A 15,497-nucleotide genomic window follows, 5' to 3' on the forward strand; every position below is an offset into this window, starting at 1 on the left:
CCAAACTCCCTCCCAGAGTCTGTACCCCCTCCCTACATCCTCTGAGCCCCCAAACTCCCTCCCAGAGCCTGCACATCTCCACCTTCCCACACACCCCCTCCCAACCCCAAATTCTCTCCCAGAGCCTGCACCCCTCCCGCTCCCAAACTCCATCCCAGACCCTGCACGCCAGACCTCCTCCCCCACCCAAACTCCCTCCCAGAGCCCAACCTCTCACCCCTTCTGCACTCAAACTCCTTCCCAAAGCCTGCACCCCAGACCACCTCCCCCACCGAAACTCCCTCCCAGAGCCTTAAGCAGGTGGGGGGCGGAGTTTTTTGGGGGAGGGTTCTGTGTGGCATGAGTGACATTGGCCCGCTGGGTGGATTTGAGGACTGGCACTGGTCCTAAGATAAATTTGAGTTTGAGTCCTCTGCTTTAAAGGATCATAACAGTTAACTGAGGCTTGTTATACTATTTTGTGTTTATGTATATCGGGGATCGGCAACCTTTGGCACGCAGCCCGCCAGGCCAGGCTAGTTTGTTTACCTGCCGTGTCTGCAGGCTCGGCCCATCGTGGCTCCCACTGGCCACGATTTGCTGTCCCAAGCCAATGGGGGCTGTGGGAAGCTGTAGCCAGCACATCCCTCAGTCCACGCTGCTTCCTGCCGCCTCCATTGTACTGGAGCTGTGAACCGCGGCCAGTGGGAGCCGTGATCGGCTGAACCTGCGGACGTGGCAGGTAAACAAACCTGCCCGGCCTGCCAGGGTGCTTACCCTGGTGAGCCATGTGCCAAAGGTTGCCGATCCCTAATATATTACATTTAATATGTTGTTTTAAAGAGAATCAGGGTAAAATATATAGTTCTAACAATATTACTAGCTACTAATCTTATAAAAGATGAAAAATGTTTATTTTTTTTGCACTTTTCTCTGCTTGGATAATGAAACTAGACTGACTAGTCTTACTTTGTGAATCTTTTGTACTGTGCGTTGCTGATGTTACTAAAGACTTACGTTTTAAAAATTATTGGGGGATTTTTTTTAATGTAGCTTTTTGTAAACCCCTTTTTCATACAAAATATACATGTCAAACACAACAGTATCATAGTTTTTCTGACAAATGTGAAATGGGAATTTTTTTTAATTTGTACTTATCAAACTGCTGAAAATGATCCATAGTTTTATAACATTGTTCTTGCCAAAATCATCCAAACTCCTCATCTAAACTACTCAACAAAATTATTAGGAACAGCCATGTGCAGCCATGGCGGAGACTAGTACAGTTTCAAGTGTAGTGTGGACTGAGCTTTAATTTCACATCCATACAGGGTTGTATGCTGATTTGCTGGTATCACACCATTCAGTTTTTTAGTAGAGTCTGCACTACAGAGAGAAGCTTAATCTGGTATGTTCTACATATTTGTGAATTTATGTTTTGCCCATCAATTTGGTATGTAGATGATCAAAGTTTTTATGTTAATAGCTATAATGATGGCAGAGTGGTATGGATTTGAAAATTAACACATGCGTTGTACCCTGAAGACAACCTTCCTCCACATAACTAATGTTATAAAACTTGTTTCCATTTGAATGAAAGTTGCTCACCTTGTGAAATTCCTACAAACTCTCATTCTGAAATAGCCTGAGACTGCTGACTTTAAGATAAGCATCTCATTGTATTTTCCCACTTACCTGGAAAGAAATGGGAGTGTTGAAGGAGTCAGTCTGAGGCAACATGGGGCATGCATGTGTTTAAGTGGTGGTTTTGTTTATGGCTGGATTTTACTAAGGCCATGGCTACACTTACAGTTCTGCAGGGTTGGTAGTTACAGCTGTGTTCGTACAGCTGTGTAGGGCCAGTGCTGCAGTGTGGCCACACTGACAGCTACCAGCGCTGCAGTGTGGCCACATTTGCAGCACTTGCAGCGCTGTTGGGAGTGGTGCATTGTGGTCAGCTATCCCAGCATTCAAGTGGCTGCAACGTGCTTTTCAAAAGAGGGGGGTGAGGTGGAGTGTGACAGGGAGCGTGGGGGAGACAGAGAGAGTGGATTTTTGGAGCTGACACTGTTCTCAGCTCCCTGCCTTGCAAGTTCTAAGGACTGGAAGATACACAGCACCTACCTTCAATCATTTAAAAAGTTTTGACCTTTCCCCCACCTGTCTCTTATTCACTAAATGCTAATTATGCACTCCTAAATAGCCGTCAGACCACATAAACAGTTGCTCAACATTACCCCTCCCCCCTCTCTCCTCAAGCAAACAGCTTTGAACATTCCAAAGCAATTCTCCTGCCTTCACTGGCTCGCTCACTGGAGCAAAGAGCAGCTGTGTTTGTTTTTTAGGAAGTAGCTACGGGGAGATCGGAGCTCAGCCATTCTTCTGGTTTGTTGTGGACAGGAATTCTGGGATACCTCCTTATACCCCGGAGGCCAATAAAAGCGCTGGTGGTGTCCACACTTGCTGACCAGCACTGCATCACCAGCGCTGGAATCGCTACACCCGAGGCAGACCAGGTGTACAGCCAGCGCTGCAACCAGGGAGTTGCAGCGCTGGCTGTGCTTTGCAAGTGTGGCCACATCCTGAGTTGCAGCGCTGTAACCCCCTCACTAGCGCTGCAACTCTCCAGTGTAGCCAAGCCCTAAGAGTGTACTCTCACTAGCATGTTTTACTTGTACAGTTTTGTAAGTGATTTTGATTAGTTGTGGTACACTTAGACCTACAGATTACTTACTCCCTAAAAATATAAATAAAACCATAGTACAATATGACTTAATTCAGCGAAGTTGGAACCTCTGGTAAAAATTCTCGGGACTGGAATAATAATGATTATGCAGGTCACGGCTGATGTGCATTGGCATAACTGTCTGATGAAGCTTGTACAGTGTACTAAGTTAGCTGTACTAAATTTGACTCTAGATAGAGCTACTAGTGTCCCATTCATGTGCACAGAGTTCTTAAACAAAAAAAAAAAATCTCGTAATGATTGCACAACTTGATTCAGAGTTCAAAATCTAAAGTTAACCCTCTGTAAATTAATAATAGAAAATAGCAGTTGTTTCCATATGAAGCACCACTAAGTTCTTATGTAATTAGATAATAGTAATTTAGGTAATAAAATATACTTGTTTTCTTTAACTGTGGATTCACATCTCGTACAGGCATCCTGTGTTTTCTTGAGTCCAACTCTTGTCTGGGTTTTAGAAATTCCTTTGCAGGAGAGGAGCAGCTTCCAGAGAATGAATTGTGGTCAGTTCTAATCTTTTCTCCTGCTTGGGTAAATTGGAGATGCTTTGTGCAGGAATAGTACACATATGAGATGGGTGCTCCAGGGTGATGGATTGCAAGAAGAAGAGAGAAATGTTTCCCACCCCTTATACCTTCTCCAGTTCTTCAATGATGTTTGAGTGGTAGGTTTTGCTAGGTGATGAGGGATGAGGGAAATGTCAGAGTTTTATATGAAGCTGAATGTTCTATGGGAGGAGACGGAGGAGGAAGAAAAACAAGAAGAAGAAAAGTGGGCACAAAATGGTCTAACTTAAGGCCTAGAGTGATAAGGTGGTGAGGTAATATCTTTTGGACCAACTTCTGTTGGTCAGAGAGATGAGCTTTAGAGCTTACATAGAACCCTTTTTCAGGTCTGTGTAAGCTTAAAAGCTGCTTTCTCTCCTCAACAGAAGTTAGTCCAATAAAAGATATTACTTCGCTCACCTTGCCTCTCTAATATTCTGGAACCAGTACAGCTACAACAGCAATGTGTATAACTCAGTGACTTAGCCTAATTCAACAGCAAGCTTTATGTGCAGCCAGACATGTTTATAAAAGGTGTTCATCCAAGCAAGGTGTGAAAGCTGACACTGCATATTGAAATGATTTAGATTAAAAAGTTAAATGTTGTGGCCTGTGCATTAATGTGTATGTGTAGTGGCTTGCTTATGCCGGTAATTAACTTTATCTGATTGGCATTTAACACAGAAACTATGTTAATACTGTTCTGAATATTTTAAGAACTCTAGGGTAATTTTTGTTGATTCCACAAAAAGAATAATTTATTAAAATCAGATGCATTATTTCTGCATATTAAATAAAGGGTATCTAAAAAACAAAACAAAGGTCTGATCCTGCATCCTCTTACTCGTAGAAGTACTTCCTTAATCTCCGTGGGATGACTAGTACATGTGAGGAAAGTTTTCCAGAATTAGGACTAATATAGTTTTGTTAAAATAATAGAGCTGTGTTGAATTTTAGGATCACAGAACAACGACACCAAAAGACAGTTTCTTCTAGAGCGGCTACTGGATGCAGTGAAACAGGTAAGAAATCAAAACAATACATGCAAGTTTGCCCCAATTCTAAAAATCTTTCTGCAGTGTATAAATGCTGAGTTGATGTTCTTGTCAAGAGCTGCTATTATTCTTCCCTCCCCTCTTCAGTAGATGGAGGGGGAAACTTGCTCTTCTTAAGAAGTTCTCTCAGGCCTTGACTTCACTAGGGAAAAAGGCGTGTTACCTAATGTATTAAAATCCCAGAACAGACAAGGCAAGTTACAGTTGTAATACATGTTTACTAGTTGAGGTAAACCCTAGCAGAGAGCCTGGGGTTTACCTTGACCAATTAAGATGCTGTTAAAACTACAATTTACCTTGTCTACACTAGGATTTTAATGTCATTTTATCTACAGAGTTAAAAAATGCACTCTCCTGGCCTCATATAGACATGGCATTTTGTTCACTCGAAAGTTATAAACCCAGAACTTGATAGATTTTTAAGGCTAGAAAGGACCATTATGGTCAACTTATATAGGAGGGTCGTGGGTAGAATGTGAAGGGAAGTTTGGTGTTCTGTATGGGGTTCTGCTTCTGTGATCTATGTCTGTGCATAGTAGTCCAGTGGAGAATTCTGCCCTAATTCTGTAACTGAATGTCAAAACTCTTGAGGCCATGTTACAAGGAAATGTGCACACAAATATGTTAAATAATTAATAGCTTAACTCAGAAATTTTTTGAGCAATCTCTGACAACTTTAAAAAATGTGTAGAAGTTTTCAGAAGTTTGGAATAAAAAAGTTCTAAGTTTGTTACATTAATAAAATGATCTAGGAAAATGCAATGCTTTTGATATCTGGGTTGCCAAATATAACAGATTTTCAGTTAGCAGCTAAAAGATAGAAAGGTTTGATAATGCACTGTGTGCTGGTAGTGGAGATAGTGGTAACAGTTTACATTAGTAACTTATTTACTTTGAATTCAGATACATGTTTATTTTTTTTTGCTATTTTCAAATGTTGCTTGCCTCTCTTATCCCATAAGGTTAAATAGAGACAATGCAGGTATGATGCACTTCTTTTCTTTCCCGTCCCAAGTGCAAAATTATTATTATTTGTGAGGTTTGGTGCAATCCTGGATACAGTACAGGGTATAGTGTTTGCTTCTGTGACTACTCATTGAAGTATATACTGCTCCTAGAAGCAATAAGTGTGTGCAGATTTAAGCCTGAATTAGTAATTGGATTTAGAAATGGAGAACATCACCGTCTTGATGAAAGCGGTTTTGGATTCTTGACCCTCCAGACAAGTTAACAGAGAAGTTACTTGACTTATTAAAAGTATTTAAAAAATAACTTCTAAAGTCTTTATTTTCAGAATGTTTCTTTGCTGAAAAACAGAACTTTATATTTAATTTCCACAACTTTTAATTGGTGTCCTTATAACTAAAAGGAAGCTGTACAAGGACAACTATATGTGGCAATATAAATCAATGATATGTATGATAGATATTGGCTGGTCTGTTATAATACTTCAGAAGCAGCAGTAATTTAGTAGTGCATCTAGACTCTGCTGCTGTGCTGTTTGAATCTATTTGCTCTGTGGAGGTTTTGTCAGGGAGCATAATGCTAAAATGTGATTAAGTATTCTTTCTGACAGCAGGACGGGTTTGTAACTACCCTGCTCTACAGCCCTGCCTTGCTTCTAGGTTTTTATGTTGCTTGAAATATAACTTACATGCTGAGTCAGTGAACATCTTTTTTTGTTTGTTTTTTAAAATTAAAATTAGAGCATTAAAGAATTTTCAGTTTCTTAATACTCGTGTTATTTAAACTTATTCATTACAGTGTCAAATCCGGTTTGGAGGAAGAAAAGAAATTGCTTCAGATTCTGATAGCAGGTAAAAAGCTTTAGGGAGCATGTTGAAATTTATATATCATTACTGCTTAGCTGATATAGTAAAAAGATGTTTGGTCTAGTAGAGTATTTGACCCACTTAAAAACATGCTTGAGAAACTCTTGGTTGCCTTCCTCGTATTGTTGCACATGAATCATATTCCAGACAAAAGGGCTACACAGGTGTTTGCAGGATTAAGGCAACATGGTGAATTCTGAAGTCTGGATATAAGTAAAGAAGAACTTCATTTTTTACCCCAATACTTCTGTTTTTAAAATGACTATATATCTTGTATTTAATTAGATGTCTCAAATCTAGACCTGTTCTGTTATGGGTTTCATATTTTAACCAATTAAAAATGAACATATGAAAACCCAAGGTTTTTCTTCTTACTCCTAATGTTCTTTAGCTGCAAAAATATTTTCTCCTTATTCCTCTCCCCCTGCTACAGACTGACTCTTCTCAATGATAGAAATGCCAATTGAAAATTATTTAGTTTCTGTTGTCATTTAGGTTCCAGTTGGTCAATTAGGTTATGGCATTGAATAACAGGTTGATAGTGTAACTAATTACTAGGGCTGCTGGTCTTTTTAGTGAAGCCAGCAGAGACCAGTTGAAAGATTCTAATAGTCTACCAGAACATACACTAAACTCCACTGCTGCCTATCCTAAATTCTTAAACCAACTCCCATTTCAGTTCTGTAAACTAACCTTGAACTTAGTTCAGTATCTTTGGAAAAAAGTACCTGACGGGATGGAAATGGCAGCTACTTCTTCCTTATGCGCTCAGCTGCCTTTTCAAGTGTAGTGTGTCATCCATTGATCAGTTTCTTGCAAACTAACTGAATACCTAGATTTTTTTTCCCCATAGAAAGTGAATTAAAATGGCAATTGTGAATTGTTAATTCCTATTTTTATTGTGTATATTATACCTCTCCCTAACCCTTTATATGTTGCTTGTCTTACTGTATAAGCTCCTGGAGGCCGGGACTGTCTTCCTGAGTGTGAACTGTAATGTTAAAATAGAAGTAGGGATCTCCAGGTTCAAAGCAAAAGCTTCCAACCCAACCTACTACTTTTTGGAACATTACTCTATTTCTGAAACACTTTGTCAAGCATTAGAGATTTGGGTATCTCCTTTAGGATTGATATATTGACAGGCATGGACATTTGGAATTTAAAAAGCCTAATGCTAAGCCAAAAAATGACATGGTTTACTCACAAACAGACTCCTGAATCAGCCATAATGCTCATCTTGCTCAGTTGTGCTATTTGGGCTGTAGTTAGGCAGTTTAATCTTAATTAAACAGGAAGTGAAAATTTTACATGTAGAGATTTCTGACCACATATTTTTCCAGTGTGATTTGGAGCTGTGCTCAGTGGTTGAGAATATTTTTGGAGGAGAGAATAAGTCACACTTAAGGCTTATCTACTGTACAAAATTAGGTCGACTGAAGTTAGGTTGAACCTACAGCCACTGGAGCAATTACATTTGCTGTTGGTGTCTGCACTGCCCTCCTTCTGCCACTGGTGCACATTCTCATCAGGTGCGCTTGCACCAACTGAAGTGGAGCATTGACAGTTGGAATGTGGGGCTCACAGCTGGAGCCCCCATGCCACAGGGCTGAAAGCCTGAGATGTGAGTCCAGTGCAGGGCTCAGTTTCACAGTAGGGAGCCTACCAGCAGTGAAACACACATTCTTGTCAGTTTCATGGCTGCTATTATTTCAAATTTTATCTCTGGCTCTGGCCATCAGCCCTGGGATTGGGGGGTGGGCAGTCTCCAATTGTTAGCTTGGTGCCTGGCTGACAGCCAACAGGCAATGTAAGTAATGCAGGGTCTACACGGACACTGCATGAGTCTAACTAGATCAAACTAAGCTCTACGTCTTTTGCGGTGGTGAGTTATTAAGTTGATGAAGTGGGTGACTTACATCGGTGGGAGCACCATTGTAATGTAGACACTGACAGAGTAAGGTCGACATAAGCTGCCTTATGTCAACCTAACTCTATAGCGTAGCCCAGGCCTTATGTGGGTTGCAAATTTTACGAGATTTACTAATTTCAGTGATGTTCTTTCAGCCTTTTTTATAGCTGGATTTTTTTAATTGTTCACAGTTCTCCAGTGTCCAGTAAACAAAGGGCCATTTTGTTGTTGGTTTGTTCTATATAGACTCTTCTATTGCACACATCGTTGTGATAGTATATGTTACCTACACACAAAATACACGTGATTGAAACATTTTTAGTTTCCAGTGGCTATTATTTTTCATATAGTTTTGCTTTTTCTATAGATTACTGTATAGAATTTATTACTACAGTATGAAAAATGTTTCCATTTCATTTTGGGAGACATAATTCAGTTTCTCATAGTAATATTCAGTATTATTCAGTTTTCTTGCTTCATGCTAATCATTTGACTGACATATCTTCCTTATCAGAGGAACTAGAATCTCTGTGTTAGCTGTTGCTTTTTAGAACTGCAAGAGTCAAGTGGATTCTTTTGTTCAAAACTTTGAAATTCCTATTAATTGCAGTTATCTTTAACAAAACACTCAATTATTCACATTTGTTCATAAAATTCCATCTTGTTTGTCTTATCCATAATGTGTTACTTTTTTAGTATTGCAAAAGAAGTTTCCTTAGTATTTCCCACCAAAGTTATTCTATATATAAAATCCTGTCATGGTTACAGAGCTTGCCCAGACAGAGGACGGAGGCTCAAAAAAGAGGCAACATCTGGGAAAACCCAGACGTAAACTAACCCTACTATCACCAATGAGATATGGTGATCAGACTGCCTCGTTAAAACCAAAGTATTATTTATGTAGCAGTAGGAACAAAGCTTGAGAAGATAACACAGAAGAAAACACTCTGCCCCACTGTCTACACGCCTGTCTATCTCATATAAAAACTTACTGTCTTCTGATGATGACTAGGCAGGTTTAACTTCTTCAGAAATCCCTATCTGTGGTCTCCTGTGTTTCTCTGGTTCCTCTAAATAATTACCGCCCCCTTTTTGAGGGAGTGTTCCTTTTAAAACTTGCCAGAGTTCTCTTAATCTCCTGTATTTGTGGGCTCTTTCCTGTCTTGGTCCAACCCAGTTTATAGATTAGATGGAAAGAAGCAAAATCATCAAAGCTAATAGTCCTGATATTGTCTCTTAACAGCTCTCAAATGTTTGTGGCGAGATTATTTTTCCTTGCCTAGCTGCCTGCAGTGCATTCTTCAGTATGCATAGTTTGGCGAAACAAAGTGTGAGAGCACTGTACAGGAAAAGTTTTGTTATCTGGCATTTTACAGACTGGAAAGCTCTATAAACCAGCATTTTGGATGGCTCCCCGCAAGTGGCAACATGTCCGGAGAGGCATCCCCCCCCCCCCCCGCAAGCTTCCATTGGCCGTGGTCAGTGCTGCTAGGCGGAAGAATGGCCATGGGGGCTCCATGCACTGCCCCCACCCCTCCCAACACAGACTCTGCAGCTCCCATTGGCTGGGGACTGCAGCCAAAGGAAGCTGTGGGGATGGCGCCTGTGGACAGAGGCAGCACGCAGAGCCACCTGGCCATGCCTCTCCATGGTGCCGCTTGCAGGGAGATACCCAAGGTGAGCGCCACCCGGATCTGGCACGCCAAAACCCCTCACGCACTCCACCACTCTGCCCTGAGCCCCCTCCCATACCCAAACTCCCTCCCAGAGCCCGCACCTCCTCCTGCACCCCAACCCCAAGTCCTAAGCTCCCTCACGTACCCAAACTCCCTCCCTCTTAGTTAACTGAAATTTTTGACTTACGGGCACCTTCCACTCTCCCAACATGTCAGATAACAAAGCTTTTGCTGTATTTGTTATGACATATTCAGAAATGGAGTATAGTGGACTTTGGCTTAATTTTAAAAAATAAGTTAAATTTGCTAAAATATCAGGTAGTAAGGTTGACATAGATTTTTAAAAAGAAGTCTAAATTACTTTCTAGGCAGATTTTGCTTCATTTTATAATGTCTAAAATAGTTGAGGAGCATCAATATACATTTTTATGTTATTTTCTTAGTCAGGTTTGCAGTACAGATTGTGTTGAACAATTTAAGTTTTAAAGATAATTACAGAAAACTTGAAATAAAAAATTTCAGCTGCTATCAAGATGTAGACATAAGTGAAGGTGTATGCATGTTACTCTGACAAGTTTTGTGTAGGTTGCTTTTTCTCATAAAAATTGAGCTTTTTCACATGTCGTGGGTTTGACGCTGTTCCAGTTGCACAGATAGAAATAAGCTTTGCATTTGATGTATTACAATTCATCTGAAAACCAGCAAAAGTATCACTAACAAACAGGTAAAATTGCCCAGAACATGTACTCGCACATTGTCAGCATATTCAAAAAAATCATGAAGTAGTTGTAAATTTTGAAGTTTATCTGTTTAAAATGTAATTGTATTATGTACAGAGGAGCTGAAATGAATGGGATATAAAAAACATTCCAGCGTGTAAAGATCGATTTCTAAATTGGCTGTTAACTTTTTTTAACAAGCAGTTTCCTGTGGCTCTGTATAGTTACTGTAACCTAGTGGATATGAATAGGTTTATAGAGCTTTCGCATATTAAAAAGATTACCACAAATCAGCAGTTCTCAAACTTCATTGCACTGCAACCCCCTTCTGACAACAAAAATTACTGCACGACCCCAGGAGGGGGGATCAAAGCCTGAGCCTGCCGGAGCTTCACTGCCTTGGGTAAAAGGGCCTGTAACCTGAGCTCCGCTGTCCAGGGCTGAAGCCTTCTGGCGTCTGCTTCATCTCTGGTCGGTGGGGCTCAGGCGTTAGCTTCAGCACTGGGCCCCAGCAAATCTAACATTAGCTCTGGTGACCCCATTAAAACAGGGTTGTTACCCACTTTGAGTTTGGGGCATAAGTAAAGGACTTTCCATGTAGGGAACTGCATGTACCTGCACATTCTGCATTTATTCCAGATGTCTAAATCCACTGAATCTAAACATAATTGTGTTTTATTCTTTTTACATTGTCTGTAATTAATCACATATGCTGTTGCAGAGTGACTTGCCTGTGTGCTCAGTTTGAAGCTGTACTACAGCACGGTTTGAAGAGGAGCCGAGGTTTAGCATTAACAGCAGCAGCAATCAAACAGGCAGCAGGTTTCTCCAGCAAAACAGAAACAGGTAATACACTGTTCCAGCTGACCTATTGAAAAATGTCAAAATATTATCCTTGTTATGTGTAAGCAATTGATATAACCTCTCATTTTTGGGTTTAAGAAAACACACCAGACTCTAAGCTAATTTTAATGTATTTAACTGAAGTCTCATTATGAAATAAAAATGCTTGTTAATTCACTCTTTTATGTAGCATGTTGTACATATTCATGTTGAAGAGTGTTTAATATTTGAATATCTGAAAATTGGTTTCAAAATCCAAGATGCTGTTAATACTAGCTTAGTACATGCTGGAATTTATTTTCTTAAAGTGATTGTAAATAGCAGTATAAAGTTTCTGAAATTTTTGAGTTTAGTTTCATTTTTATAGCAGTTTTAGCCCAAAATCTCTTTCACGACTTTCAGGAGTTATCAGTCCAGACAATTCTATAGTAAAAACTTTCCAAGGCACTTCTTATTTGGTAACAGTTGATATTGCTAAACATTATATAATTGTAATGTTGCTTTTATAAAGGTATTGTTCCATTATTAACCCTATTTTATTCTGGTTTTAATTTTCAAAATTTATGGCAGTGAGCATGAGATAGTAAGCCTCAATAGGAATTTTAAAAACAGAGCTTATGCTGCTTGTATTGGGTGGAGTTTTATTTGCCATTTTTTATTTTTGTGGTCAAAATACTTTCTTTTTTTAGTGAACACTTGGCTTTTGTGTTGGGCTCTGTTTTCTTTCTGCTCCTCTTCTCTTCCCTTCATTCCCCAATGTTTATTTATTCACACTTTGTGTTTAAACAGTTCAGCTTCATGATGTCTCCTTTGCATGGCATCCAGTGATCTGTTTGTCTTCCCTTCCTCATCCAGGTATTATAAGTAAGGCTGTGAGTATGTCATGGAAGTCACAGATTCCATGACTTTCCGGGACCTCCGTGCTTCTGCAGTGGCTGGTGCAACTAGCCTGGGGGCTGCCTGAGCAGTTCAGGTGCTGGGGTAGTTCTGGGGCAGTCTCGGGCCACCGCACCCCCTTGTCCCCCCTCCTTGCCAGCAGCGGGAATTTGGGTGTGGGAGGGGGCTCAGGGCTAAGGCAGAGAGTTGATGCTTACCTTGTGGGGGCTCCCCGGAAGCTGCAACAAGCTCCTTGGTGGAGGCATGGCCAGACAGCTCTACGTGCTGCCTCCACCTACAGGCATTGCCCCCGCAGCTCCCATTGGCCGCGGTCCCTGGCCAATGGGAGCTGCGGAGTGGGCGCTTGGGTGGGGGCAGCATGCGGAGCCCCCCTGGCCACGCCTCCGCCTAAGGGCTGCAGGGACATGCTGACTGCTTCTGGGAGACGTGCGGAGCCTGGTAGGGATCCCGCCAGCCTTCCCCGTCCCCCAGCAGCAGTGGGGGTCCCGAGCCACATGTCCCTGCCCCAGAACACCCACACGGTGCCCCTGGGCTGCCCCCTGCCCCAAAGCACCCAAGTTTTAGTCAGGGGTATATAGTAGACATCATGGACAGGTCATGGGCCGGGAATTTTTGTTTACTGCACGTGAATGTCCATGACTCTTACTAAAATTATCTGTGACTAAAATGTAGCCTTAATTATAAGGGACCATAATCTTCAAGCTTCTGAAAATCACTCAACTGTAACAAGTGTTGAAGTAATAGAAGGATTTAATGCCAAAATATCTGATGGAATTTATGATACTTACTGTGACCTCCACCTACAGTTTCCATAATATTGTTATGTGGCATATTACAAATACAGTTAAGTGCAATAGGAACTTGTAGTTTAATCTTATTTTTTTCTCATAATTTAGTTAATGCAGATTTTGTTCTTCTTGGTCATGGGCTAAGATAAGTTGTGCTGGTGTTCTGGACTCTTGTATTAATGTTTTATTTGAAGCTAAATACTTAGCTTTCTTTGGAAACTGTTGTGTATATTCTCTGAATTATCCTTTCAGTGTGGTTTGTATAGATAGCTTCGTATATTTCTTTCCTCGGTAGTGATGGGCAAAACTCAAAACAGTTTGGAGATTCAGACTGGATAAACAAATAAAAGTTCAGCTGCTTATTCAAATCTTCGTGGAATCCTAGCTGCTTCTATATCTGTTGCTGCCTTTTTTTTTAGTGTGGATTGGGATGGCAGAGTGCTTTGCTTCTTCCTCCCTCCTCTCATTGGTAGTTTCTTCAGTGGATAGCCTCCCCAGCCTCCAATCAACAATCTCACCCTTTTGTTCAGCAGCTGTTCTGCCCTCTCCTAATCCAAGATCTTTTATTCTCCAGTTACCTATTACTGCTCCTGGTGATCACAATACTTTGACATTTAAATGCATTCCTATATTCCTCACTATTAGGACCCTACAAAGTTCATGGCCGTGAAAAATGTGTCACGGACCATGAAATCTGATCGTGCCTATCCCCTACCCTCCTCCCCTGTGGTGAAATCTGGTCTTTTCTGGGGAGACCAGCATTTCTCAAAATGAGGGTTCCTGACCCAAAAGGGAGTTACAGGAGGGTCACAAGGTTATTTTTGGCTGGGGAGGAGGGGCATGGTGTTGCCACTCTTCTGCGCTGACTTCAGAACTGGGCAGCTGGAGGGCGGTGGCTGTTGGCTGGGTGCCCAGCTCTGAAAGCAGCTCTCCCAGGACCGGCGCTAGGGGTTTGAGCGCCCTAGGCGCACGGCAATCTCGCTGCCCCGCGCGCTGGTCCCGCGGCTCTGGTGGAGCTGCCGCAGTGGTGCCTGCGGAGGGTCCGGTGCTCCATGGCTCCGGTGGAGCTGCCACAGTCATGTCTGCAGGAGGTCCACTGGACCGCGCGAGCAGCCGACCGTCCGCAGACACAACTGCGGCAGCTCCACCGGAGCCGCGGACCAGTGGACCCTCCGCAGGCACCACTGTGGCAGCTCCACTGGAGCCACCTGCTGCCCCCTCCGGCAAAACGGCGCCCACCAATTAATCTGGCGCCCTAGGCGTTTGCCTAGGCTGCCTAAATGGTAGCGCCGGCCCTGAGCTCTCCACCAGCAGCAGCACAGAATTAAGTGGCCACGCCACTGCCTTCAGAGCTGGGCTCCCTACCAGCAGCTGCTGCTCTCCAGCTGCTCAGCTCTTATGGTTGATATCTCTTACATGTTTTCATCTCATTTAGCGGAACTGCTGATTTTCTTGTTCACACTTGAATTTTTTTTCCCTAATTTTTTAGAATAATATCTTGTGGTACTGAGTTGCACAAGGTTATACGGTTCTATTTTTATTCATTTTTGTATTTCGATTTCTAAAAATATATTAAAAAGGTGCCTGTTTAACACTTTAGGTTTCTTTTAACGGATTAGAGGCAAATAAACGTAAAAAAGCAGCTAACCCCACAAACAGCCCCCACAATAACTCTACCTCTCAGCATGCAATCCCTATTCAAAAGCGTGAACATTTGCAATGTTTTTATATTAGCAGAGAGAAACTAGGACCGCCTGATTGACCTTTCCTATAATATTAATCGCATTAAACAACTGAGCTTATTTAATTTAGAGGAGACAAATAAGATGTGACAGGATTGAGGTGTTCAAAAACTTCCAGTGTGAGAAGAGATTGTATGCCTTTTGTGCTTTTTTTTTGTATTGCCATTCTTTGAACCTTTTCTATTTCTGTCATATCCTTTAAGAGATGGGATGAACAGAACTGAGCACAGTATTCAAGATGAGGGTTTACTATAAATTTATGTAATGGCAGTATGAGGTTTCGCTGTCCTTTTCTTAATAAAAACCTAAATCTTATTTGGTTCTTAACTACCATTTTACATTGAGGAGAGATTTTCATTGAGCTGTCAACAAGGGTGCCTTTGTCTCTCTCCGGAGTGGTTGTTGGCTTCTAAATTAACAGCAAAGTGTAGGAGTACTTTAAATTGTTCTCTCCCATATGCATTTCCTTGTACTGATGTACGTTGAATTTAATCTTTTTTCATGTTGCCAATTGTCTAGCTTTATTAGATCCTTTAGAAGTTTCTCAGTCTTCTCTAATTGTGCCCATTTGGTGTCATCACAAAACTCTAATGCTAATATTGCTGTATAGTTTGTTTTTGAGCAATATATATATTTCATGCAATACTGATGGTCAATAGTAATTGTCAAACTGCATATAACTTGTTAAAAATAATATTTTAATGGCAAGGAATAAGCTAATAGATGAGGTGGGAAGATGTGACCTGGCATAAAAGTATCTTGAGAA

The 15,497-nt window shown here is 41.3% G+C and overlaps 1 protein-coding gene across 8 annotated transcripts in view; it reads left to right on the top strand.

Moving 5' to 3' along the window:
• Positions 1-15,497, top strand: part of SNX29 (sorting nexin 29) — a 443,704-nt gene that overhangs the window by 7,816 nt on the left and 420,391 nt on the right. For 7 of the 8 annotated variants that reach the window (XM_050967714.1, XM_050967716.1, XM_050967717.1 and 4 more), the window contains exons 2-5: positions 4,228-4,292; positions 6,090-6,142; positions 11,183-11,307; positions 12,094-12,159. In XM_050967714.1, the coding sequence (XP_050823671.1) occupies positions 4,228-4,292; positions 6,090-6,142; positions 11,183-11,307; positions 12,094-12,159 (309 nt within the window). The remainder of the gene's footprint in view (positions 1-4,227; positions 4,293-6,089; positions 6,143-11,182; positions 11,308-12,093; positions 12,160-15,497) is intronic. The other variant, XM_050967715.1, reaches the window with a different exon arrangement.

Source organism: Gopherus flavomarginatus, chromosome 9 (assembly GCF_025201925.1).
Source record: "Gopherus flavomarginatus isolate rGopFla2 chromosome 9, rGopFla2.mat.asm, whole genome shotgun sequence".
Taxonomy (NCBI): Eukaryota; Metazoa; Chordata; order Testudines; family Testudinidae; genus Gopherus; species Gopherus flavomarginatus.